The 27,739-nt window shown below is 37.6% G+C and overlaps 1 protein-coding gene and 1 long non-coding RNA gene across 2 annotated transcripts; one reads left to right on the top strand and one right to left on the bottom strand.

Annotated features, from left to right (window-relative positions):
• On the top strand, positions 1-22,028 carry Chordc1 (cysteine and histidine rich domain containing 1). Its single transcript, XM_040735253.1, has 11 exons — positions 1-269; positions 4,209-4,258; positions 7,319-7,375; positions 8,149-8,306; positions 10,027-10,130; positions 10,844-10,902; positions 16,161-16,231; positions 17,646-17,751; positions 19,737-19,856; positions 20,367-20,429; positions 20,626-22,028. Exons 1-11 carry the CDS (start codon positions 206-208, stop codon positions 20,770-20,772), a joined length of 999 nt encoding a protein of 332 aa, XP_040591187.1. The 5' UTR covers positions 1-205; the 3' UTR covers positions 20,773-22,028.
• LOC121135873 lies at positions 1,046-27,593 on the bottom strand. Its single transcript, XR_005872984.1, has 3 exons — positions 27,289-27,593; positions 6,996-7,120; positions 1,046-1,510 (listed from the first exon to the last, which is right to left on the bottom strand). It is a non-coding gene; the product is annotated as an uncharacterized LOC121135873 (long non-coding RNA).
• Positions 27,594-27,739: the final 146 nt, after the last annotated feature.

The following is a 27,739-nucleotide window of genomic DNA, read 5'->3' on the forward strand; positions in this document are numbered from 1 at the left end:
TGAGGGAGTCCGGCGGGGAAATCAACCGCCCCGCGCCAGGCTCCGACCCTCCTTCCAGTCTCTTCTGCGCCTGTGCAACCCGAAGGTTCGCGAAAATTCCTGAAGCGGCACCGGCGTCTTCCGGAAGCCGGCGGCGGCGGCGGCCTGCACCGGAGTGCTGGTTTCCTTTTAGTCCCCGTGGTGTGCGTTTCACCTAGGAGACGGAATGGCGCTTCTGTGTTACAACCGCGGCTGTGGCCAGCGTTTCGACCCCGAGGCTAACGCGGACGGTAAGGAGGACCCTGGCCGGAACCTTCTCCCGCCGCTCACCGGCTCCCCTCTCCCGGCCCCCAGCCCCCGGTCCCCAGCCCCCGGCCCTGGCTCTGGCTCTGCTCCGCTCCCGGGAGCATCCACGTGTCTCTGCCCTTCCCTGGGAGCTCAGGGCCGGGCGCTCCGGTGTCCCCGGTGCCCCTCATTCCACGGTGGGCACCCCCTGCACCTCAGTTCCAGGGCTGACCTGACCCGGTTTGCGCTTTGTCATGGCCTTGATTTCCTGGGCGTGAGAGGTCCACGGTGGTGGGCAGTGGACCGTTCTTGCATTGGACTTTTGGTTGCATTGGAGTGCTGGTGAAAAGCGTGTTGTCACGTGTTCATTCAGCCTCCCTCTCGTGTAAATTGCTTGCTTTCAAAAGAACTGTGCTTGGTGCGGAAATGACTTTTACACATCCGTTGCACAGTAGCAACGTCTTCGGTATACTTTTGCTGGGGCATGCGGTTTTAACACGCCAACCAGCATAAAATGAGCCGCCAGTGGTGCTCCAGAAACCATGTGGTCTAATTAAGAATGAACAGTGAAAGCAATACTGGGTGATGCTGGGTGAACCCAGAGGTGCGAGTGAGTCTCATTCGTGAGTGGAATAATTATGCTGATTACTAGGCTGTTGTGCAAAGTGACACTTGTCTCAGATTCACCTAGCATGTATAATGCGCTTTTTATATGCAAGGTATTGAACTGTCACTTCATTATATAACTGAACTACGCTGTGAAGTATCGCATTGCAGACCGGAGCCCCGCGTGGTAGATAGTTAACACAATTCAGCATTGTGAAAGAGTTTAAAACCAGTACCATAATTAAAGATCTTTTTCACGTTTGAAGTGTTTAAAATATTTATCTTGGTACCCCCAGTGAACTGGTGACTTCTTTCGAAATAAGACTGGTACAGGATTTAAAGGAAGGGAAAGACGAAGTCAGTCTACAAGCACTTGGTAAACTACCTTGGTTATGTGCACATTCTACTTTAGTGCTCAATACATTGATGCCTTGTAGCATGGGGCAATATTTTTACGGTATTAGATTGTGGTTCAAAGTTCAGGAGACATACCAGCTTGTTACTGGAAGTTACTCTGTGTGTGGAATGGTGTAGTACCTAGAAAAGATAAAAACCAGGCTAGGAAAGACACACAAGTAAAAAAACAATCTTCAATTTGCAGCTATTAACAGCATCACGTACAGCAGGGAACTCCAGTCACCTGGCCAAAAAAAAAAAAATATACTTTAGCAAAGTCGGAATTGTTTTAGAATCTGGGGATAAATTCATTGAATGAATGGCAGTTGAAAACACTGGATTTAAGAGAAAGTTTTTTTAACATACATTGACCTTACAAATTAAAGGGGTAATGTTGAAGGTGCCAATACGGTCATATGTTGTCAAGGAGTATGGTGATGGATGTGTTATTTGTGAGAAGCTGTAAACCATTTGCTAGTGGTGATAGTGCATGCATTTAATCCCAGCACTTGGGAGGCAGAGATCTCTGTGAGTTCTAGGCCAGCATGGTCTACAGAGGGAGTTCCAGGACAGGCTCCAGAGCTACAGAGAAATCCTGTCTGGAAAAATAAAAAGAAAGAAGCATTCTTCCCTTTCTTAATACTGTGGTATAAATTCCATGTTATTGACTTATTTCATCTTTTTTAAAAATAATTTATCCATTTTTATTTTATGTACATTGATGTTTCACCCACCTGCATGTATATGTCTGTATGAAGGTGTCAGATCCCTTGGAACAGACAGTTGTGAGCTGGGACTTGGGTGCTGGGAGTTGAACCAGAGTCCCCTGGAAGAGCAGCCAGTGCTCTTAACTGCTGGGCCCTCTCTCCACCCCCTCTTTCATCTCTTCTGAAGTTTATTTTTGTCTTTTTTGTTTTGCCTCGTATAGAAAAATTAGACTCTTTTCAAGATGATAGGACAGTTTAGTGTATGATCAAGTATGTGTTAAAAAGTCAAGAGGAACATAACCTCCATGTGCTAAGTACTCTAAAGTAGACACTCGGTTGTAAGCAACACAACAGCTACAAGTGACAACTGAAAATTTCAGCTAAGCCTAGCTGGAAAAAAAAGAAGCTCTTAAAGTTGAACTGCTAATCTGTTACAGCTTTACATCATTCAACATGAATTTCAGCGAACTAGTAAACCTGATAAATGCTAGAGAAGGGATTGTCCATCTAATTGTCCTTGGCTCGTGACAGCAGTGATTTTTCACATTTCATTCATGCTGGTTACAAGGTGAAGATCCAGCTGTCCTGATGTCCTGGACTGTTTATGCTTGGCTGTTTATATACATTGCATACTTTATGGCAGTGATTGTACATTAGATTAAATGATCTGGTATTCCCCTCTCAACTTCATGTCTTTGTATATACATTTCCATACCCACTTCCTTATTCTAACTCTGCTGTGTGTAACTAGTAGCCTTTCCTAACGTGTGGGCTTTTTTCTTACTCCGTTCCGTTAGCTAGTATTTTGTACGTATAACCAGCACTTTAAGGAAGTAATATTAGATGTTAGTAGAGAGTAGAGAAGTTCTAAAGCAATACCAGAAATCAGATTGTACTGAATTAAAAGTTAAACTTGGAAGGTTGTGTGAAGTAGGAAAATGACAGAGTAATTTGGCTTTCTCTAACCTTTATGTTACTGTGTTTTCAGATAATAAGTGTGTCATTTCCTGATTGTTTTAAACAAAATACTGTACATTGCCAGTGGTAATAAACATACTTTGTATAAGAGTTACATAAATTAAAACTTTTATTCTGTAATACAGAGAGAGACAGGAAATAAATAATCATCAGTGGTTACTGAAACGGACTATAGAACTCTGGTTTGTATCTAGGAAGGACTTGTTAAGAATGCTATTGTAGCAATTTATATTACAGTAGTTATTAAAATGCTGAGTCAGTGTTTTTCAAAATATCATTTTAGAGACTCTTGCAGCTTTTATGAGTTGCTTTAAGAGTATGTGAAATTTTGGTATTTTTCTGAAAAGATAGTTGAGATATGGCCAAACAGAATATGGGAAGGGGTGCTGTGAAATTCTATGCTCTCAACATGACATGACATGACTGTTCCATACATGAACTCATAGCAGCTGTGTTTGCCTGCACAAGACTGCACAGTACAACATCATCTAGTTCAAATATTCCAGCACAGAGTGGGAAGGGAAGTCTATGGTTCCCCCAAGCTAAGGTGAAAAGCTCTTGGCAGTTCATGGCTGCTGGGGAAGGAGGGACTTTCATTCCCCAGAGTGGCTAGCTATTGAAATGCATGTGCATATAGATAGGCAGTGGTAGTTGGACTCAGTGGGCTTGAAGTTCTGGGGAAAGAAGATGGGTCAGTGAGTGTAGGTGGGGTACAAGTGAGGCAGGTGGGTGTGACTACGATACTTTATACATGTATAAAATTTTTAGAGAATAAAAAAATTGCTAGAATCAATAGGACTTAACGTTTAGTAGTAAGGAAACTTTACGACAAAGATGGAGGAATATCTTGGTTCTCAACCTATGGGCCACTACCCCTTTAGGAGTCAAACGGCCGTTTTACAGGAGTTGCCATTTCAGTACCAGATTACAGTTAGGAAGTAAAAATGAAATGATTTTATGGTTGGGGATCACCACAGCATGAGGAACTGTATTAAAGGGTCAAAACATTAGGAAGGTTGAGAACCACTGATAGAGTATTCCCGAATGTTATTCTTGAACAGTTCTGTATTACTTTTATGTGTGTAGAGTATACTTAGAGATTTAACTGTTACTGTTTTTAATACAAGGAGTTAATGAAATGTTAAGAATAATTTACCTTCATTTGGAAAAAGGATCAAACCCAACAACCTGAAGGAGTGATTCATAAACTTCTAATAATAAACAGCTGTGTTGCTTTCTTTTTCTGTTTTCGACCAGATGCTTGCACATACCACCCAGGTGTACCTGTATTTCATGATGCCCTGAAGGTAGGAACAAGATACTTTTTTTCCCTCCCTTGGTTTGTCAGTTAATAACCATTTTGGGTGTTTTAAGCATGTTCTTTAAAGACAGTGATATTTTCCAGTTATAAAGTTATTTTATTTACATCCCAGCCCATTTTTTCTGATGTATTCCCTTCCTAAGTTTGAAGTTAAATAAAAACAGTCATACTGGTCTCAGTCTTTAGTCTGTCTCTGTTGGCTAATAAGAAAGGTTCTGTCTGGGTATTAAATTGGTTGTTTCAGATATTTAATGCTTCTACACATTTAGTTGGAGTGTTTTACTAGAAACATGGTACCATATTTTCGCCTTTATTTCCTTGATGAGCTGGAGAATCAGAGAAATAGTACAATGGTGTCTTTTTGTTTGTTTTTGCTTTGTTTTGCTCAAGTTTTCCATGTTAACCTTTTTCAGATTCATAATGTGATAGGCAAGCTCTCAGTGAATTACACATTTTTAAAGAAAGTTAAATGTAAATATGTAGCATAAGGTTACTTTCTGTCTTTCCTTGAATATTAACAATAACAGAGCATTTCTCTCAGTCGTTAAATAGGAAACTATCAGTGCTTGTATTACCTGAAATTTAGTGGGCCATGGAATCCAGCAGCCTTGGAAAGCTGAAGTGTATAATACATAGTTTTAGAATTATAGGATACCGACATAGAACAGGAGTTTGGAGAATGACTGACACTGACATCACTCATCAAGCATGGGACCTAAATTTGGATCCCCAGCACCTACATAAAATCAGAGTGAAGGGATCTTTAACCCCAGTCACAGAAAGATAGGTCCTTGGGCCTTGCTCTGTAGCTAGTCTAGATGAATTATCAAGCTCCAGGTTCTGTAAGAGACCTTGTCCAAAAAAGGTGGAGAGCAGTGGACATTATGTTGACCTCTAGCTTCTATTCTTACACACATTCACGCACAATGAACAGAGATAATAAAAACCAACACAACTACTGAAATGAGAGTAATAAAAATACTTCAGTTCCGGAATGGTTTGATGTTATCTGTGTGACATATACATACAGATATGCCAAAGAATCACTGGACTAGAGGTGACAACTTGAGGATACAGGCAAACGTACTTAAGGAGCCAAAATGGGAAACACTGCTGTGGTTAGGAAATAGGAGAAAATGGTAGAAGGGAAAAATAAGGAAAAAAATATAGTAAGAAGGAAATGAACATCAGTCAAGAAACAATTCTTTTTCAAGAAAGAGAAATACACCGTCATATTCAGTTTCAACACACATAAAGGCTGTTTAAAGAGCAGTGGTGGCACACTCCTTTAATCCCAGCACTCGGGAGGCAGAGGCAGGCGAATCTTTGTGAGTTCGAGGCCAGCTTGGTCTACTGAGCGAGTTCCAGGACAGACTCCAAAACAATACAGAGAAACTCTGTCGAAAAACCAAAAAAAGAAAAAAAAAGGCTGTTAAAGAGACTGAAAAGATCAGAGCAGATGCTTGCACCTTTGTTTTCACTTGTTTCTGGTACCAGTTAAATGCTAAGTTAGTGTCTCTCTGTCTGTCTCTCTCTCTCTCTGCCTCTCTCTTAAATGCTAAGTTAGTGTCTGTCTGTCTCTCTCTCTCTCTTAAATGCTAAGTTAGTGTGTCTTTCTCTCTCTCTCTCTCTCACACACACACACACACACACACACACACACACACAATTAAGTCAATAAAACTCTCTTAGCGATACATTTGTTGAATAATATCAGCACTCTTTAAAAACTATAAGATTGTGGTAATTGCTTGTGTGCATCTTAATCCAGAGGCCACAAGGAAAGGAAAAAAAAATAAATAAATTAGAGAATATTTAATTGTTATTTTTAAGAACAGGCAAGAAACAAGAGAGACCTTATATTGTTAAAAAATTAACCGCCAAAACTTCTATCCGTTAAGAAGCTGGCCCACATGAACAATATGAATTTGGGGATACAGGGATATTGTATTTCTATTTCCTTACTCCTACATTAGAATTAAAATCAGTAACTAAGAGCTACCTTCACCAATCTGTATCTGTCCCCCCCCCTTTTTTGAGTGAAATAATTAAAATTAGTCTCCTTTCTTTGGCATTGTGCCAAAGAAAAGGTGGGAGCCGAAGAAAAGCCAAGCAGACATAGACTGAAACCAGAGCACAGTGAAGGAATCACAACATCTTACGGTGGCAGTGAGGCAAGCCGTGCAGGGAGAGCGTCAGAACCAGGGCCTTCGTTCTTTGTTCCTTTGACTTTTATTGAGGGTTAAGAAAGAATCAAGATGAAGGCTTCCAAACACCTAAGCAGCTACTTTCCTACCTTACCAAAGAGGAATTATTTAGCCTTACTTTATTGTTATTGGTTTAACTTTCTTGTGTTAAGGGCTGCTCTTAATACCAAAACCCAAAATGTGTGTTTGAGATGGTATATCACTAAATTCATTTATTAATTTAGCTATGAGCATATTTAGCTCTGTGTCACCTGAACGCTTCCCTGTCGATAATCCATTACAAGTGTTCTGTCCTGGCTTGTTTTTTTTAACTTGGTAGGCAGAAGGGGCATTACAACAGGTGACATCTGTCTCCTTCCCTGGTTTTGAAACTCCCTACTTTAATCCCAAAGAGTCACTTGATAGTTTATTAAAACTTCACTTACCTCACTTGCTTCTAGCTGAAAGGTGAGTTTGTTTAGAAACTACAGTGCTATAATTGTTACTTAATAGGTTTTTTCTCCCCAAGTTAATCACCTTGTTCTTCAGATCCCTTAAATGCTTGAGTTGGAGAGAGGTTGTTGGTTATTTGTGCTCAGTAGGCAAGAGTTCCAATAAGTTATATCCATAGTCCAATACATGGTGTTGAAAAACTTTTTTTCCTAAAATTCAAATAATATTCTTAAACAAAATGGCTTCTGATTTTCTATATTTTAAGTAGTTAATTGTTAAAATCATGTGATAGGGAATACCTTACAAAAACTAAACTCGTGTGTGTTTATATATGTATAGAATGTTACGATTCAAGGAAATGAATACAACACAGTTTTAAGGGTTTGCTGTTTTTCTTTGTTTTATAGGGTTGGTCTTGCTGTAAGAGAAGAACAACTGATTTTTCTGACTTCTTAAGCATTGTAGTAAGTACTAGTTTGTTTCTTTATTATTTTTCTAAAAGTATATCCTAGAATCTCCAGATAGAGAGAGCAGTCAGATCACTGATAGCCATTAATTCAGCTATCAAGTTGTACCATACTTTATGCAAAGGGAGCTCATCTCATCCATAGCCTCTAAAATCCTTTGTTTGCTTTAGAGAATAAGATTTTATTATGTTAACTATTCATTTGTCATTTTACATTCTTGATTTTAGTAGTCCTGAAAAGAAGGAAGGAAGTTATGGGCTGGCACTGATACAGAACAAACTCAATTAGAGGCAGTTAATTTTATCAAGACACCAATGAGATGGCCCATTGTTTATATGGCACCAAGAAAGGAAGTTATTTCTATATTATAGATGAGAAAAATAAAATTTAAAAGATATTTGAGTTAAGGTCACATTACAGTTTAGTAGGAAAGTTGAAATTTAGATTGAAACCTTTTTGTTTATGTTTTGTTTTATGGCAGGGTCTCACAAAGTCCAAGTATAGCCAAGGATGACCTTGAACTCTTGACCTGCCAGCCTCCAAATACAGACACCATGTCAGACTTAGTGGTATTGGAGGTCAAACCCAGGGCTTTATACGTGCTAGAGAAGCACTCTACCAACTCAGACTGCAGGTTAAGACCTTTTTTTAATAAAGAGCTTTGGCTTATATAAATAATTTGAAAAGACTTTTTACAACACCCAAAATACAAACTTACATCCGTAAAGTAGATGAAAGCATAACCGTTCAGTTATATTTTCTTCTAACAGGGCTGTACAAAAGGTAGGCATAACAGTGAAAAGCCACCTGAACCAGTCAAGCCTGAAGTCAAGACTACAGAGAAGAAGGAACTGTCTGAATTAAAACCTAAATTTCAGGAACACATCATTCAAGCCCCTAAACCAGTTGAAGCAATAAAAAGGCCAAGGTATACTTTATACAGATGCTTATATTTGTAACACTGTGATAATGGCATTTCCTGGCGTAACTCCTTTGAACGTTGTATATAAAGGCATTTTGAGTGACCACTGTCTGTGGTTTTTCCTTTGGTGATAACCCTTTAATTTTTGAGGGCATGCACAAGATTTGGGGAGTTGTGCATCTTCGTTTTCTGTTGTTATCTTTCTCATGTGGCGTGGTGGAATTCAGTAAAAGAATTATACTTTTATATAAGTTTGAAGATTAATTGATTGCTCTCATTAGTACCTGCATAGTTTATTTGATTTGGGATGCCTGCCTGTCAAAATACTTTAAAAATGACTTTTGCTGGGTTTGAATAGAATTAAGTTGTTTGTAATCCCCTTCTGTTCAAACAAGACTACATTTTGAAACTCATTAATGGGTTTACTCATGTAACACAAGATCCCCCAACTGCACTTAAATAGTGGTTGTTTCAGAACTTGAGCTACAGAATGTAAACACAGGATTTCAGCTTCAGCTTTGTCTCCCAGGTGAGTTCTTTCTAAATACAAGCCTGAGAAACCATTGAAACCAGTTGAAGCTTTTATTCATACTGTAAATTTAGAGTGTTCCCAAACTTTACTATATTTAAATATATTTATAGGCTATTACATATTATAGCACAAGATAAGAATCCTAACTTTTGGTGTTTGCTTGCTCATTAATGATTAGAGGTATAGGCTGTAGGTAAAGGTCAAAATGCTTTTAATCCACCCGCATTAGTTCATCTTTGAATCTATTACCTCTCCGTAGAGCCTCCTGGAAAGTAGTAGTAGTTTCTTTAAATGAAAGACTGCAGATTTATTAGGTGTACTTGAGGCTATGGGAAAAGTTAAATATATTTTTTCTATTGTATTTTGTCTGTATAGGTATGTTTTGCCTGCATGTGTGTCTGACCACTTACATGCCTGGTATCCATGAAGAACATCTGGTTCTCCTGGAAACAAAGTTACAGACAATTTTTGATTCACTGGGTGGGTGCTAAGAATTAAGCCCCAATCCTTTGAAAGAACAATAAGTTGTCTTAATCAGTAAGCTAGCTCTCCATCACCTAAGTGTTGTATTTAAATCCATGTGATACATAAGTTACTTGTTCTAGTGTACTTCATCAACATTTGCCAGTTTGTCATTAGGTATGCAGACTGAATTACCTATGATAAATTTTATTGCTGTGTTTATTAGTCTAAATATTTGCTTATTGAATAGGCTTAAGTTATATATGGAAAACTTAAACCATTATGAAATATTTGGAGATGGTTGTAGTTTTACACTGCCATAAAATTGTATCTAAATTTTAAAGTCTGCATATGTGAATTGACTCTAATAAAAATAAGTGTGCTTTCACTAGTGGTTTAGTTGTGCTCAGAATTTTGCTTGGGTGAACTGAATAGTATTATACAGTCCTTTCCACAGAGTTTGCATTCCTGGTCTTTACTCACTTCCTGTAGCTCCACTGTGTAGCATCTTTTTATGCTATCAGTGGCTTGATCTTCGAAACTTCTTAATAGAAGAATCATTTTACTAAAAGTTAAAATGTTGGCGGATTGTTACGTTTGTTTGAAAAATACTTATATTAGGAATAACTTGATGTGAAAATATTTCATATAGAAGATTTTTAAGGTTATCAATTTTAAGTACAAAGAAATAATTTTGTCTGTTGATGATAATATGACTTCAAAATTCTCCAGCCCAGATGAGCCAATGACAAACTTGGAATTAAAAATATCTGCTTCTCTAAAACAAGCACTTGATAAACTTAAACTGTCATCAGGGAATGAAGAAGATAAGAAAGGTAAGACAGGGTTTTTTGGTTTTATTTTGTTTTACAATATTCTTCTGTATAAGAAGCTATTCAAAAGAGATAGCTGAGTTTGTGAAAATGTAGCACATTGTAGGAAGAACTTCCTTTATTCCCAAATGCTAATAATACCATGAAAGAACTTTCAGTTCATTGATTATGTCTGTATGAAAACTTATCACCCCTTAATTATTTTATCAGTTAAATTTCTTAAATAACAAATTTTTATGCATCATATAAAATATATTTTATAATCTATTTGACCTCTGCCTAATACCAAGAGACAAAAATACCTTCCATGATTTCTGCTGTATGAAATTTTATAAGCACTGCATTGTAGATTGAAAACACATTATATATCATTTGGGGGCATATAGGCAAAACCTAGGTATAGGGCTTTTTTGTTTTGTTTTGAGACAAGATATTGTCCAGTAGTTTGTCTGTGTGATGATCTAGGGTGTCTTAGAACTCATAATCATCTTGCCTCAGCCTTCCAAGTGCTGGGATGTACACTACCACATCGACTGGGCTGTGGGTTTCTTTGTTTTTCTCTATTGTTTTCCTTAAACCGGACTTGTTTCATAGATTATTTTTTAAGACTAACAAAACAGTAGGGCTTTATTTTAATATTGTAGTTTTAGATTTTATTCCTCTTGTTGAAAAGAACATCATTATGAAACCTTGTGTTACTTTTTTTTTCATTGCAGAAGAAGACAGTGATGAAATTAAGATTGGGACTTCTTGTAAAAATGGAGGGTGTTCAAAGGTATATATTATAAAACTTTGGATTTATGGAGTAAAATTTTAATATTGAAGCAAAGGACTGCGACTCTCTCTAAAGATAGCTAATAGTTGGGGGCTAGTTACATGTTGGGCACCTCGCCGCAGACTAGGGCTATAAATACAGTAAGAGACTTCCTAAGAGGACATCTGATAGAATCAGTGGAACAAATTTAATTTTATTGAGATTTATTCTACGCACTTGATTTGTGCTCTACATTGTTTAAGGGATGGAGATAACAGTATCCAAGAAAAACCTCTGTCCCTGATTCTGTTCTGATGTGAGCAGAACAGAATAGGCCATTGCATAATTAATTCAGTCAGACTGGAAATAAATTCACTACATGGATCAACCACAGTGGTTTCAGTCAGGGGTTTGGGCAATAATCTGAAAGCAGCAGGCAAAGATGGTGAAAGGTCTAAGCCGGGATGAGGGTTTGAACTACTTTAACTATGGTGGTAAGCCTTTACCTTTTCTGGAAGGTGCTTTGTTCTGTTGGTGGAGGCAGTTCTCACTCTACCCCAGCCTGGCTTCAAACTTCATTCCTGTCCCTCAGCTGAGTTCAAGATTATGGTTATGTACCATGGTGCCCAGTTTAGGGAGACTTAAAGAGATGTCTGTCACAAGTGGAAATGGAGGAAGAGAAACAAGCTTGGATACAGTTGCACAAGAGCAGGCAGTGTCATTCTGGAGAGTAGGTTACTAAGAAATGATTAAATGTGGGGTATGGGTAAGCATCATGAGATCTTTTGCTGTCTGCTCTGTATACCCTCTTATGGTTTTTCCTCTGTAAAACTTTTTACCTTACTTGGCTTCTTCAGTTACCAGCTACTCTCTTTGCCATGGTGTGGATTAGGCTAATATGGTTTTGTTTGTTTTGTATATCAGATGCTTGGAACAGTGCCTGGCACATAGCTGATTTGTGGACAGTTAATGGTATAGTTTGAGTAGTTGTGCCTTCAAGAATCTGGATAATTGTGGGTTTAGGGTCACAGCCTATGCCCCAAGTAGCCAAGTTCAACCACCCATCTTTGATAGGCCAATTTAAATAAATAAGTTAATCTGAGAAAAAACAGAAAAGGTGTTTTAGTCATTTGATCAATTGGGAAGAGGGACAAAGATCAGCAACACCCACTGTCTTTTGTGTGAGACAGCTGGGGGTATGCATAATGAAGTGGCCTCAGTCAAGATCTGGCCCCACCTACCACAAACTCAGCCTTGTCTGACCTTTCCATTTGACTTTCTCCTCACCTGACATGATATTCCTAGGGGCAGTGTGTTTTTGTAGAGTACATTGTTTCAGTTGTTAAAATAAGGAATACAATTATCTCAAGCAATTAAGAGCCCTGGCTTTTCTTCCCTAGGGCCTAGAATTGATTCTAAGATCCAAATGGCAGTTCATAACCACCTGCAACACTAGATCAGAAGGATCCATTGCCCTCTTTTGACCTCCCTGGGCACCAGGCACACACTTGGTACACAGACATGATCAAGCAAAACACCCATGCTCATAAAAGAATAAAATAACAATAAAAATGGTATCTGCATCCCTGCCAGAGCAGTTAGAAGATGGTTGAGGTGAAGATGGGGTCTCAGCAGGTTTGTTTTCTTTCTATAACATTTGAGATCCCTTGCGTACTAAAAATGGAATGGAAATGGAAGTACAACTTCATATGTATAAGGTAGAAGTAGTAAGTGAAAGGGTGATTTTTTTAATTTAAATTTTATTTTTAAATTTTTTTCTTTAAATACATTTTGTTAATACTCTTCACACTCCCAACCCCTTTCAGATCCTCGCTACTCATCTGACTTCATATTCTTTCTTTCAATAAATAAACAAATCACCAAAGCATAACAATAAATGCACACACACAAAAGCTGGAATCTGGTTTGTGTTGGTCAGCTCCTCCTGAGCATGAAGCCTGTCCTGGATGGCGCGTGGTTGAATGTTTTTCCCCTTTCTCAACAGGTACCAGTTGCAGATTGCTTCCTTGTTTGGTGTGCCCACTTCCTCTGTTTTGACATTTTCTCTGGTTTCCTTTTTTTTTTTCCAGTAATACTGTCACAGTCTCTGTTAATGTGTACATTAGTTTTTTTTGTTTGTTTTGTTTGGTTTTATGAGACAAGGTTTTCTCAGTATTGTTTTGGAGGCTGTCGGTCCAGCCTGGCCTCGAACTCATAGAGATCCGCCTGCCTCTGCCTCCCGAGTGCTGGGATTAAAGGCGTGCGCCACCACCACCCGGCGTACATTAGTTTTGTTATACCTGGAAATGCTGTTTCCTTGGAGTCATCCACGACCTCTGGTTCATAGTCTTTCTACTATTCTTGAGCCTTGAATGGGGAGAGTTTTTATAGAAACATTTCATGTATGGCTGAGTGCTCCAAGGTTTCCCACTGTCTGCCCACCTTGGAGTTGTTTGTATGTTAATTACCACCAACTACAAGAAGCTTCTCTGAAGAACTTGAGTGATGCAGTGATCTATGGGATAGCAATGTCTTTTCCCCCTGTGTTCATTTAGCAAAGATTAGTAGTAGGTTTTCCTCCAGAGCCCAGGGTCTCTCTGCCTCAGGTTCTTGGCCTCAGTAAGTTTCAAATGTTGATTCCACCTTCTAGAGTAGGCCTTGAATCCAATCAAAAGATAGTTTATTATACCCCTAACATTTGTGCTACTATTGTACCAATCCTGCAGGCCGTTTGCTGTTAGAGGATACAGGGTTCATAGTTGGATGCTATCGATAGAGAATGGGAATGAGAAAGGCTGTACAGGTGTCAGAATACTAGTGGAAATTCAACTTAATAAAAGTACCAATAGGGATGGGGAGATATGCCTAGTAAAACTGATTGCACTATAACAAAATCATGGGAATGTCATGATTCTGTTTCCTTATATAGGTAGAAATTAAGAGATTATCAAATTTAAGTGCCTTTAGTGATGAGAAATTAAATTTTTAGATAATAGAGGATTTAGGAAATATTTAGTCTATTTCAGTGAAATAGTGAAGTTTGATAGAACTTGTGCAAGTTCAAGTTTAAACTTGAGGGCTTCCAAAATGAAGATTGCAGTATTGAGAAGCATATCTTTTTTTTTTTAAGTTTTTTGTTTTTCATTTTACATACCGACCACAGTCGTCTCACCCCTGTTTTCCAATGCACCCCCACCTACTCAGAAAGGGTAAGGCCTCTCATGGAGAGTAAACAAAATCTGGCATTGTTCAGTTGAGGCAAGCCAAGTCCCTTCCCCCTGCACAGAGGCTGAGCAAGGCTTCCCACCATATGGAGTGGGCCCCAAAAGGCCAGCTCATGCACCAGGGATGGGTCCCACAAACAGACCAAGCTACACGGCTGTCAAACACATGTAGTGAGCCTAGTTTGGTCCCATATAGGCGCCCCAGCTGTCAGTCCAGAGTCAGTGAGTTCCCACAAGTTCAGGTTGGCTGTCTCTGGGTTTCCCCATCATAATGCTGACCCTCCTTGCTCACATAATCCTCTCTTCAACTGGACTTTTGCAGAGCGTAGTGTGATGCTTGGCTCGGGCTCTCTGTGTCTGGAGAAGCACATCTTACCTACTCTTCACACATTTTCTCTCCGAAGGTTTATTTTTTATCTATCAACATGTATTTTGCTCTCCTTGTCTTCTTTCACTTACATTAGCTTTATTTTAGGAAATATAGCCATTATCTTGCCCTTTTTGGTGCTTTGTAAATATCCTTATTGAAAGTATGCCACAATTAGTAATTCATTTTTCCTTCCTGGTGTCTTTTTTTAATCACACCACTTTTGTGTATAGCTTTTGTAACTAGAAATGGATTGTGTGTTTATGTTCAGTTTTAGCAGATATATTGAGGTGGTTTTCAAAGGTTGCTTATTCTGTATGCTTATCTGTATTTGTGGGCTGGATCCGCTTGTCTGTACATTGGCACATGTCAAGTCAGTGTTTTATATTTCAGTAATGCTGGTAGATCATACAATTTTGTCACTTAGTATTTACTTGAGTTCAGTGGTGTCACGGTTGACTGCCCTTTTGTGTGCCTGCTCTCCAGTTCTTTCCTCTCTGGCTAATGTCCAGAATATCTCACCTATCTTTTTGCCATCTTTTCCCCAACAATCTTGTAGGAACTATTGATATCTGTTAGTTAAAAGTTCTTTGTCAGAGGTATTTTGTTTGGTATCCACTGACCTGATGATATCATTGATAAGCAAAGACACTTAATTTCCATAAATGAAGTTTTTCTGTTTTTCCCTTTATTGCCTGTGCTCTGCTTCATTTGAAAATACTTCTTCTGAGCTATAGTCATTTTCTCATGAGAGGTACTTAAATATGTCGAATACTGAGTATGGTGGAAAATATGAGGTGTTTCTTAATCAAAGGGCATTTGAGGAGAACTTGCTAGTTGTTGAGTGAGGTTGAACTGATAAGTGTTTTCATTGAGTTTGACAAGATTTTATGATAACTTTAGAGGTAAAGATGATAGGCATACTGACACAGATTTGGATGACAGTACATTTGCTGCCATTGAATAAGATAAGAAAGGAGATATTTAGGTGGCAGTAATGATAAATGCAGATTCTAACATCCTGGAGCTTACGTACTTAAGGTGGTAAACACCTGGTACTTTGTACTTAGAGAAAAGAAACAGAAAATTTTGGTCTTCTGTACTTTAGTTAATATGCATACAAAATTAGAAAATATACTACCAGCTGCATCCATGTTTTATTAACATAACTTTTTGTGAATTCATCTGTAGAGCCTTCATGTACAGCAGCAGTGGGGCCCGGATCTCCAGACAAACCATGGATGTATATATAGGTCTGCAGCTCATTTTACCATTTGTAGGGATAACATCACCATTCTACTGAACTTCCAGGATTGCGTATTAGATGTCCTATGTTAATTGATAATGCCCACAGAGAGTACACTGTACTCTGTTTTGTGGATAGGATAAGTCCCTTGATTCCAACATGTCTCTCTAAATTTAAATACTTCAATATAGTTCATTATAACCTCATGCCTAAAAGGCTGGCAGCATCTTGTATAGTAAGTTGCGTACCTTTCTGTTTGCTTTCTTTACAGGGATCTAGAATTTAGTCATTCTCCATTGCTTGATGAATTTGCGAGTGTTCTCTTAGCTTCTGTTATTGAAGTATTTTCTGAAGACCTTAAGAGTAACAATACTACGCATGGGTATAAGATGCAAGTGTGAGATAAACGGCTAATTTTTTTCTCTCTATCTTTGTTTTTTAGACATACCAGGGTCTACAGAGTCTAGACGAAGTCTGTGTATATCATTCTGGAGTACCTATTTTCCATGAGGGGTAACTTACACATTCCTAATTAAAATATTTATAGTAGTGATCAAAATATTAAACCTTTATATTTTTAAACATTGCCATGCAGTTTGGGGAAAAGTTTTACCTCCATTATCATTTAATCCTTATAATATCCTAAGGGCAGGGACAGTTGCCTTCACTAAACACGGGAGAAAAATAGGGTTACAATTTTTAAGTTATCATTGTGATTTTTCAGTATTATCTTACTTGGACTTTTATATTTTTATTAAAGCTGAGGTAGGGTCCTACTGGTTGTGTGGACTGCCTCTATCTTGGGACAAGCCTTAGCCTCATGTAGAGCACTTACAGGCATGTCCTACCACATGGCCTGAGTTACTTTTCTTAAAGGACTGTCATTTAGTTTTAGGACATTAGAATGTTTGGTCATGGGGCACTAAAGCACCATTGCCCAGGAAGCCCTTGCTTTTCCATAACTTTCAGTTTAGAGTTTGTCTCTATATAATGATATAATTAATATGTAGTATTCAGCTGTTTCCACATGCTTCAGATTCCTGGAGGGCTGTAATTTTTAGTTAGCTGTGCAGGGTCTTGAGTTAGTAGTAGTTTTCCCTTCTGTGAGATTGGCTGTCGTGTGGAAATACTCGTTTCTACTTTGTTCCATGTTGTTTAACAGGTTGTTGAAGTGTGAATGTTTGAATATTTGGTCATACCACTTTTTAGTAGTTTTATGAGAGATTAGCGTTTACATTCACAGTGAGAAACTGGACTTAGAATTTGTGATTGCTTTATATATTTACTCAAAAGCAAAGTTAATACTATAAATGCCACTTTGCTTTTTAAATTGTTAGTTTCCCTAGTATGTATCAATTTTAAAATGTTCACTACCAAATACTTGGAAGGTATTTTTTTTTAGCTTTTTAAATTTAAATTAGGAACGACCTTATTTTACATGTCAATCCCAGGTTCCCCACCGGCTCCCCCCCCCCCCCGTTCCATTCCCCATTTACTCCCTAGGGAGAGTGAGGCCTTCCATGGGGCATCACCAAAGTCTATCACATCATTTAGGGCAGGGCCTAGGCCCTCCCCCATGTATTTAGGCTGAGGGAGTATCCCTCCATGGGGGAATGGGCTCCCAAAGTCCATTTGTGCACTAGGAATAAATACTGGTTCCATCGCAAGTTGGAACATATTTAAAGTTGGAGTTTCTGTTGGAGTTCTTATTTCTTATTTCTTTTTGGTTTTACGAGACAGGGTTTCTCTGTATTGTTTTGGATGCTGTCGGTCCAGCCTAGCCTCGAACTCACAGAGATCCGCCTGCCTCTGCCTCCCGAGTGCTGGGATCAAAGGCGTGCGCCACCACCGCCCGGCTGAGTTTTTATTTCTTAACTACATCTGTTACAATGGTAATGCTGATTTTAATTCATTGTCTAATTTAAAGGATGAAATATTGGAGCTGTTGTAGAAGAAAAACCTCAGATTTTAATACATTCTTAGCCCAAGAAGGCTGCACAAAAGGGAAACATGTGTGGACTAAAAAAGATGCAGTAAGTAACCTTTCAAAATCACTTGCTGACCTGCTGTATTCTACTAAGGCATTTATAAAATATCTGAGATTAGTATTGTTTATATTACAAGAATAGCTTTCTTACAGGGTAACTATGTACAGAGTAGTTACTCTCAGTCTCTCAATACTGCTGTAACAAAATAATATTTGTATCTATTAATGCAAGTATATAAGTTTCAGAAATACTTTGAACCTGCTAAAATTGAAAGGTCTTATTAAAATTAGTTTCACAGCTCCATAGGGAAGAACTTGTTCTGCAAAAGACCCAAGTTTCATTCCCATCATCCACAAGACTCCCCATTAACTTAGTCACCATACATGCAGGGAAAGCACTCACACATAACAAAATAAATCTAAAAACATATATTAAAAGATGAGTTCCACAGCCTTTTCCTACTTTTAAAATTGTTTCATAAAAGCACTTCCTATTAGGCCTCTAGTATTGTTTGGCCACAGAGTCATTGAACCATACAAATAGTCCCTCCATCTAATGTCCAAAGTGTTGACTCTTCAGTGGAGTTTCTTTGAATGCCTCTACCTGCTCTGGGGAAATAGGAAGTAAAAACAAGAGTTGCAGAGCATCAGTTCCTGTTTCCTGTGCTTATTTTCAAAACATCTGAGAGCTGTGAACATAATTCCCTTAAGCTCTTTAAGTTAAAAAGAAGAAAACCAGTTAGTTGCTAAATAGGGGTTTGTATGCTAGCTCTTATTATTTTAATAGCATAATGAATATAAACAAATCTTTTGTGCCATGTTGTCATTGATAACTTTAGAAACCTTTCCGGTTCATAAAACTTTTACCTTTTAACTCAAAGATGAACTTTTCAGGCTAGAGATATGTTCAGTCTTTGGTATCTCACTGTTGTTGGTTTTGGATCATAGATTACTAACCATAAAACTTGCAGAAATGTTTTATTAGCAGAAAGTGGAATACTGTGCATTTTCTGAGGTCAAAGCCTCAAATAGCTTAAAAAAATTAATTGTGCTTTACTTTCAAAGTTTTGAGAATGTATTTATGATGAACTGTTAAGTATTTCTTTCTTTCTTTTAAATACAAGTGTTTCATAGTATCCTGAACTTTCTGGCTGAATTATTCTTACTTAGAAAACTCACAATTTGTTTATATGTTTTGGAAAATAATGGTCATAGTAGCAGTCAAAAGATGATTTCTGTCAATTGTAACATTGTCTGCATGCTAATATGAAAGGACAAAGAAATTTAATAATTGTAGGAATAGTTACTGGTTGACAGAGTGTGTGTGCATGGGTATAACGGCTGCATGTTTGGTGTCTCCCTCTGTCACTACCTTATTTTATGAAACATGGATTCTCTCTGAGTGTAGAGCTCATCAAATCAGCTGTGGACTCTTGTGTTCAGCCTTCTAGCACTAGGATTACAGAATCCTAGGTGTGTATGAACTTTTTTATGTGGATGCTGATGTTCCAAACTCAGGCCCTTATGCTTGGAAAGCAGGCATTAGTACCAACTGAGCTGTGCCCCGTCCTAACACCAGCCAGAACTCTTAATTTATACAAGTAAACTCAAGGTTCTCATGCTTTCACGTACTTGTGTTGTCTTGTTTATCTTACCAAACATTCCTTTCTTATTTCTGTCTTCAAAGAATGATCTGTAACAGTACTTAGTGGACTATAAGATATGAATGGAATAAAGTTTAGTAAGGCTTGTGAAATTATCTCTTAAATGGACAGTAACAGTTTAGCCCTAAGGGAGAAAAACCAAATTGGAGAAATGAGGGTGTTCTCATATCATAAGCTGTTAAGATGTTTTGTATCATAGTTTTCTGGTTAAACCTCTTAGTGTTGGTGGAACCTGTAGAAGTTTTTTCCCTGAGACAAGTGTGCATGGTGAATTCCCCTCTATTAGCCAACTGGGTTCTTTTGAAAAAGTTTTTGATGATGAAAGTGTGGTGGCTTTTAAGATTACAAAGTTTTTGTTATATTATAGGGGAAAAAGGTTGTTCCATGTAGACATGACTGGCATCAGACTGGGGGTGAAGTTACCATCTCAGTGTATGCTAAAAATTCACTACCAGAGCTCAGCCAAGTAGAAGCAAATAGTACACTGGTGAGTATATTAGTTGACTGAATGAAAATTATCTTAAACACATTACTTGTTAGTACTTTCTCAAAGTTGTTAGTTCTGAGAAGAAAGTTACTAATGACTATCATAGAAACAGTATTTTAAGTGAAAATCACAGTGTTGTAGAGTTTCTTCTAAAGTTTTCTAAAAATGTAGTATCTGAAAAGAATCACAAAACATATATTTGTTTCTCATTATGAACCTTCCAGTTAATTTTCTATCCTCTTAATCATTTTCTTAAAGGAAGCTGAGGAGGGGGTATCTGTATTTACATTCTCTTGTGGCTTAAGTAGTGTCACTCTTGTCTTTATAATTGGCACTTGGTTTCACAAACCTTGAGTATGAATTTGATCAGTTATCACTCTTGACTGGATGTAATATATACTCACTGAGTATATATTACTGGAGTAATATATACTCACTGCCTGCTTAGTATATATTAAGGCTTTGTTTTCAATATCAAACACCAAAATAATGGCAATTTATCTATTTCAGTTAAATGTTCACATTGTATTTGAAGGAGAGAAAGAATTTCATCAAAATGTGAAACTTTGGGGTGTAAGTATCAAGAATCCATCTATATTTTTTCCTGATTAGAAACATTTTATAAATGAATATTCATGGAAGTTTATGAATATAATCCTAACATGTTTATGTCCTCAGAGGCTTGATTTTTGACATTAAAATAAGCCAAATGTGTTTTTCTGAGACCGATAAAAGCACCAGATTAACTTTTACTCTTGTTGTGTTGTAGGTGATTGATGTTAAACGGAGTTATGTGACCATGACTGCAACGAAGATTGAGATCACTATGAGAAAGGCAGAGCCCATGCAGTGGGCAAGTCTTGAACTGCCCACAGCCAAAAAGCAGGAGAAACAAAAAGAAGATATTGCAGATTGATAAGAAGAGAGACAAAAAGCTCTTGTTTGTTTTAGAATTCTTAATATGTGTGGTGAAGTAGTAGCTTGCTGCTGTAATCTTTTTGTTGTTTTTAATCTTCCATTTTAGAGTTATCATGAGGTTCTTCAAAGCCAAAGTCTGTTCATTTTTTTGTCCTCTATCTTCCTTTTGAGTTCCATAATATGATTACTCAAGTGTCCTCACTAGTAGAAACATAGTTGTTACCCCACACATGAAGGGAGGAAAAGAACTGATGAGCATATTTGTAGTATTTCTTAGTATAAATTATTATTAGCAGAGAAACAAAAGGATTTTTTTGTCCTAATATTGCTGTTACCCTTAAATGGGAAAGCACAGTATAATATAAAAAATTTAATTGGCCTTTCCATGAACTTTTGTTACTGTAATTCTTGAAAATCTTTTTTGGTTTTTCGAGACAGGATTTCTCTGTGACTTTGGAAGCTGTCCTGGAACTAACTCTTGTAGACCAGGCTGGCCTTGAACTCACAGAGATCTGCCTGCCTCTGCCTCCCAAGTGCTGGGATTAAAGACATGCTCCACCAACGCCAGGCTCAATTCTTGAAAATCTTTAAGGAAAAAATTTTTCTTTGTTTCCCTATGAGGTGGTTACTTTCTGTAGTATTAAACCTGAAGCAGTGTAGTCACCATCTGTGTGTACTGCTAACATGATTCATTTGCAATTAATTTAATTTCAGAAAGTTACATCAATACCAGTAGTATTTGTCAAGCAGTATAATTTAAGACTATAGGAAATATATCTAAGAATTATCAATTTGGTTAAAATTCATCATTTCATAAGAGTAAGCAATAATGTTTTTTAAAAAGTCTCGTATTATTTAAAGGTGTTTTGTGGTGTTTTCACTAAATTTTATCTAATTTATGGTCTAAATCCTCTTGGGAATTATATCTATATCCCAGATGAAAACTATCTGTAAAATTGTGACTGTGTAGCTACGTTGAAATATGTTAAGGTATGTGTGAGGCTTGAATGTGGAATGCTCCTGCAGGCTTGCCTTGAGCCATTGGTTCCCCAACTTATGGCTCTATTTTGAAGGTTGTAGAACCGTGTTGGGCTGGCTGGGCTCTCTGGAGGTGAGCCTTTAAGGATTCTACACCCCTGCTGGTTTAGGGTGTATGTGTACCACCTCTGTCCTGCACTCTCAGTGCTGCCTCCGCAGCCAGTGTAAACTGTATCCTCTGAAACTGTGAGCCAAAATAAACTTTTCCTCCCTTGAGTTGTTTCTGTCATGTGCTTTGGTCACGGCAACGACAAAAAAGGATACACTGAAGAAAAAGTAGGGCAGCTGTGTGTTATATGTTAATGCAGTTGCTTAATTCTTTGGAGTTATTTTAAGGGATTCATGAAGAGATTGACAAGTTTACTAATATAATATTGGTTATATATTATATTTCATTTGCATTAATTGTATATGACACAGAATTTCTTGTTTATGCCAATTACAGCCGTTAATGCATAGATTACTTCTTGAGGCACAGCTCAAGGGGAAACTTGTTATATATGAAGGTTAGAACTCTAGCAGAACTTAGTAAATTGGTGCCTTAAACATGTATAGGTCATAATGAAAGTAAAAAGGTATTTACTTCTCAAACTGTTTGGTATTAATGGAATTTGCAAAGAAAGTGTGAGTACAGTCAAAATATTATTTTAGTTAATAAAGAATCTGGATGGTGGCTAGAGAGACAGTTCTTAAGAGCACTGGCTGTTGGGTTTGGTTCCTTGCATCCATATGGCAACTTATACTGAAGGAACTCCATTTCACTTATAGTCCCTTTCTGGACTCCACGGGCACCAGGCAAATATGCAGTATACCTTAGATACAGCAGCAACCTGTGTGCGTCATTCTACTATTGACAAATAGCTATCAGAGATACTGTCTCATCTGTCAACAAACGTGAAAACAAACCTAGTCTCAAGCTTTGATGAGGCAAGAGCATGCTAAAACTGTTTGGGAAATTAAATAAAAAAACTGGGATCCAAATAATCTAAGTTTCTAGTTAAACACAAATTCATTTAGAAAAGTGATCTTGTTTTCTGCCTGAGGAAAGAAGTTGAAACAGTTTGATTCAAAATATTAATTAAACCTGTATCATTTCCTTATGGAGGCTCTTTTCCCTTGAATAGTAGTTTTATCCGGTGGGTTAGTACTGTTGAAGAAAGTGAAGTTTTCTAACCTCAGACTTGGTTGCATAGCACTGTTTTTACTTTTTCATACAGTAGTGCAGTGGCTAGTTACATCTGTGACCATTTAATTGCTATTTTCTTTCAGAACCTCTGTATGTCACTTATAAAAAGTCAAATTTACCTTGAACTCTGTGTAAAACAACAGAGTATTTTTAAGGAAGAGTGTTTTACTCTGTCCATTTATTAAGAAAAGCTAATGAAATACTTGTTACCTCTAAGAAGTTGTTTCTGTTAGATGTATGCCTTTCTTTATTATGGCATAAATGCAGCCAAACCTAGATATATTTTATACATATAACTCACTTTAGCATGGGAAACTTAAATGCTATTTTTCTTGCCTAGCTTTTGCTTGCACAAAGGAGTTAATATCTTACTTTGACCTGTCTTTTCTAACATCTTATTTTGAAATAACTTTAGGTTGGCAGAATTACAAAACTAGTACAGAGATCTTTGTAATTAGTATATCTCCCCATATTAAAATTTCACATGATAGACAGTTTAAAAACTAAGACATTAACCTTGATATAATTTAAAGTAGAATGTTTAATTTTAACCTTTTTAGTGGAACCCTTAAAAGGCAGTTCTTGAAACCTGTCGTATAACTGAAGCCATTAATGTAAACAATTAAACATGAGCTGAAATGAGATGTCTATAGGTTGGCTGAGTACACTTAGAGGACTGTACAGTCAGTGCACTGATTGAGCTCTGTCATTTGTATGTCATGCTAGGGATCTTTGCCTTTACATAGAACTTGTTTGATTTTCTCCTTATCGGTTCATCAGATGAAGAGAACCATTAAAACATTCTTGCAGATATTTTGAGTCCTGTGAATTATTGCTTCTAACCCTCTTGTTATAATGATTACTCTGGGGACTGGAGAAATAATGGTGGAGTGGTTAAGAGCACTTGCTACTCCTGTGGGGGAACTTCGTTCACTCACCAACACACACTTTGGGCAGCTAATAACTACCTATAACTTCAACTCCATGGGATCTAATGCCCTCTTGTGGCATCTGAATTGAGCATCCATAAACACACTGAATGAATGAATGAGAGACTGCTCTTTGTGGATATCTGCAGTAAACTTTAAAGACTCGTTAAGGGACTTAGTGTCCACTTAAAGACATTTAAATATGTGTTTTTTTAAACCTCATTTTTTAAGCAACTCTTTCAGTTTGAAAAGTGGGGATTGTTTTATACTGTTGCTTTGTTACAGTTGATCTTACTTGACTTTAACCTATAGTAGTTTATCTAGTATTGCTCCATAGCCTTATTCTGAAGTATGAGCTAGTGAGTCAAACTTGGTTTCTAAACTGTTTTATTGGTGTGTCTGGTTGATTTCTTTTGTGCGATCATAGAACTTTTTCCCTGATTGCTTGTCTCCTTTTCTTACGATTGCGGTTTATCTCACTTGCGTGGGCCTTTTAATTAATGATAGGTGTATGTGGCCGTGGGCATGTGCATTATCCAAAATACCTAGCTCACCAGGTTTCTCCATTATAGTTAGTGCTTTATTTCTGAGTTTTCATGGAGTTCTTAGATGTAAGGAATTTCTTCAAGAATAGGTATCCAAAGACATTATTTTCATTAATGATCTTTAGACATTTTTATATCACTAAAAGATTTTGTATCAAAATAGCTTGATTTGTTACTCCTTTTCCAGTAAACAGATACGCTATTCAAATGATTAAATTGTAAAATTAATCTTTCTTTAAAGATTTTCCTAATTGGAGCCTAATGATTAAAATTGAAAAAGAAAAACTTCCCAAAGCTTGAAATGCTTCATTTAAAACAAATAGATTAGATGAATCTATTCCTGTTTTATGTGTATTTTTTCTTAGTCTTTGCTGCCTGCATGCTACTTTGGCTGTTTCTGTTTCAGAAAACTCATAGAAGCCAATTTTCTTTTTTTTTTTTTTAATTTTTAAATTTAAATTAGAAACAAGCTGGGCTGTGGTGGCGCATGCCTTTAATCCCAGCACTCGGGAGGCAGAGGCAGGTGGATCTCTGTGAGGCCGGGCTGGACTGACAGCCTCCAAAACAATACAGAGAAACCCTGACAGGTAAAACCAAAAAAAAAAGAGAAACAAGGTTGCTTCACATGTCAATCCCCTGTCCATCTCCCTTTCCCTCCCCTCCCACGCCCTCCCACCAACCCCCCCCCCCAATGCCCCCTCATTTCCCCAGGCTTCACCCTCCCTGGGGTGTCCATAGTCTGTCATTTCATCCAGGAAGCCAATTTTCTACTTCAGTATGACATATTTGAGTAGCTGTTAGGATAAGTATACACCAGTAACAGCCTAACATTGTTTTAAGAACTTCAATGCATGTGAACTTAACTGCTCATGACTACTCTGTGAGGTGTGTTGTTTGGTACTACAGGCAAGCCAAAAGATTCATGCCACTGGTTAAACTCTTCCAGAGATGAAACCAGTAAGCTGTGGAGTAAAGGTGGCAGACTCAGATGTTGGGAATTTGTTCCCTGTGTCTGTCCAAACATACCCTGTGCTGCTTATCAGTTGAATAGCTTTTCTAAAATATTGGCATGTTTTGAGAGAAATTGCAAATGTTTTGTTAGAAAATAATGTCATAAAATAGGTCATTTTACCTAGATGGTTTTGATTGATAGTCTGTTAAAGACTCATCTTTTGTGATTTGAAGGATATCTCAAAATTAATGCGACAAATCAAAATGGTTTCCATTGCCTTGCAGGTAGTGTTAAATACATTATAGACATCGTGTACACTAGAACCTGCAGTTAAACACCAGCAAACTTGCCTTTGTTTTCCCTGTTAATGTAAGGATCTGTTAAAATCAGTGACAAATTTGGAGTACATAGGTCATAATTCCTAGTGTAGGAATAAGGGGTTAGAACCAAACAGCTAAGGATCATTAGATTTTGTTCTATTCAGAATACCATTTCTAGACTAGCTTGATCACTCTTCATTGAAAATGTTAGAAACACAAGTTCATGGTCCACAACTCTAAACAATTCAGTTAGATATTGAAATGGAACCTAAGACTGCAAAAAGTAATTTCCAGGCATACCAATTTCTTAAATGTTTGAAGTTTTGGTTTTTGTGGAGCACGTTATGATGACTCATGCATATAATACGTATTAACCACATCAAGGAAACAAGCATTCCCATCTACTCAGCCACCTTTGTGTCGGGGGATTTTAAGTTCTGCTTTGGCCATTTTGAAATACACCTGGGAGCGCAAAGTTGATTTCCTTTTCTGTCCACTTTTTTTTTTTTTCACATGAACAACACAGCTTACATCTGACAAAGATCAGTTTGGCACAAGGTGAATTGGAGGTGGGAGAAAGCGACAGGAGGAAGGCCTAGACATCAGGAAAGAGATTAAGAAACTGTGATCCTGAATTGGGGATTATGGAGTAAAAGGTTTGAATAGCTCCTAGGTTTGAGGTAAGAGGAGGAGTCCAAAGAAGACAGATGGCAGGTTTTAGTAGTTGATTCTTGGAGAGATTGCTGAGTCACAAATTAGGTGGAGTTGCCCAGGCTTGAAGGAAGGAAGGGAGGAAGTCTGTGTAAAGCAGTGAGATGAGAGAAAAATCTGGATTGAACAGTAGTCGGTGGGATTCAGAGCTCAGTTTTCAGGTATATAATTAAAATAGCTATCAATAAGACCCTTGGTTTGGTTTTTTTTTTTGGTTTTTTTTTGTTTTTTTGTTTTTTGTTTTTTGTTTTTGGTTTTTCAAGACAGGGTTTCTCTGTGACTTTGGAGGCTGTCCTGGAACTCTGTAAACCAGACTGGCTTGAAGTCACTGAGATCCGCCTGCCTCTGCCTCCCAAGTGCTGGGATTAAAGGCGTGCCCTACCACCACCTGGCCTTTAAGACTTTATTAGAGGACATTATTGTAACTTAAATTTAGGAATTTGGGAATTAAATAATATGAAGCTTGCACAAACTAAGAGGTTATTCAGTTGGTGTGTATCAAACTTTGACAAGTATTTTATGTTAACTTTATTTTTGAGAACCTCCCCATGATTAGACTATGTTGTCATACATATACATTGGCAAAATTTGTATAATTTGCCTAAAGTCAGAGAGCAAATATAGCGCAATTCAATTTTAACATGTGATCCGTTGCCACCAAATTTCTTAAACTTAATCATGACCCTAAAGATAACATTCAAAATTGAAATTATTATATTTGTTTGTGCTGTTATATCAAATAGCTGAAGTATCATTAAATGCGAGCATGCTTTGAGTTGTTGCAGTAGTTTTCATTGGCAGCACTTTTGTCAGTTGCCATGGCCTGGACTCACCTGGGAAGGAGGGTCTTCTTTATGAGGGATTGTCTAGACCATGTTAATCCTGTGGACAGATGTTTAGGGAAATCTTGAGTGAGCTGAGTACCAGTAGACATGCATTACTTTCTCTTTGCTTTTGATATAATGTGACCAGCTCTCTTGAGCCCATCACTGTGCTTTCCCATAGTGATAGATTTGGACCTGGAACAGTGAGTTGTTTTGTCAAGGTGTTTACGGTAGCTTCAAGTGAAGATGCTGAATAGTACTCAGCCGCTGTACTTTCTGAATGAGTGCCTTAGGGCTGTTGACGTGAATTCAGATGGATGTCAAAAGGTCCTTGTTCACTAGTTTGTCCGGAAGTTCTAAAGGCTTTGTGTGTGAATAACCATGTCCTATGATCACCTAGGCTGGAATGCTTTTCTACATTGTTAGGTATGAATGACTAGAAGTCTGTTTCTAGACTGTC

This window comes from Mesocricetus auratus, unplaced genomic scaffold (assembly GCF_017639785.1).
Source record: "Mesocricetus auratus isolate SY011 unplaced genomic scaffold, BCM_Maur_2.0 Super-Scaffold_100044, whole genome shotgun sequence".
NCBI classification, from domain to species: domain Eukaryota; kingdom Metazoa; phylum Chordata; class Mammalia; order Rodentia; family Cricetidae; genus Mesocricetus; species Mesocricetus auratus.

Excerpts from the sequence above, each read along its gene's own strand:
- Chordc1 (XM_040735253.1), top strand. The coding sequence starts at position 206 with ATGGCGCTTCTGTGTTACAACCGCGGCTGTGGCCAGCGTTTCGACCCC. Across the intron at positions 10,131-10,843 it reads GAATGAAGAAGATAAGAAAG|AAGAAGACAGTGATGAAATT; the intron begins GTAAGACAGGGT and ends TTTTCATTGCAG. Across the intron at positions 16,232-17,645 it reads GTACCTATTTTCCATGAGGG|GATGAAATATTGGAGCTGTT; the intron begins GTAACTTACACA and ends TCTAATTTAAAG.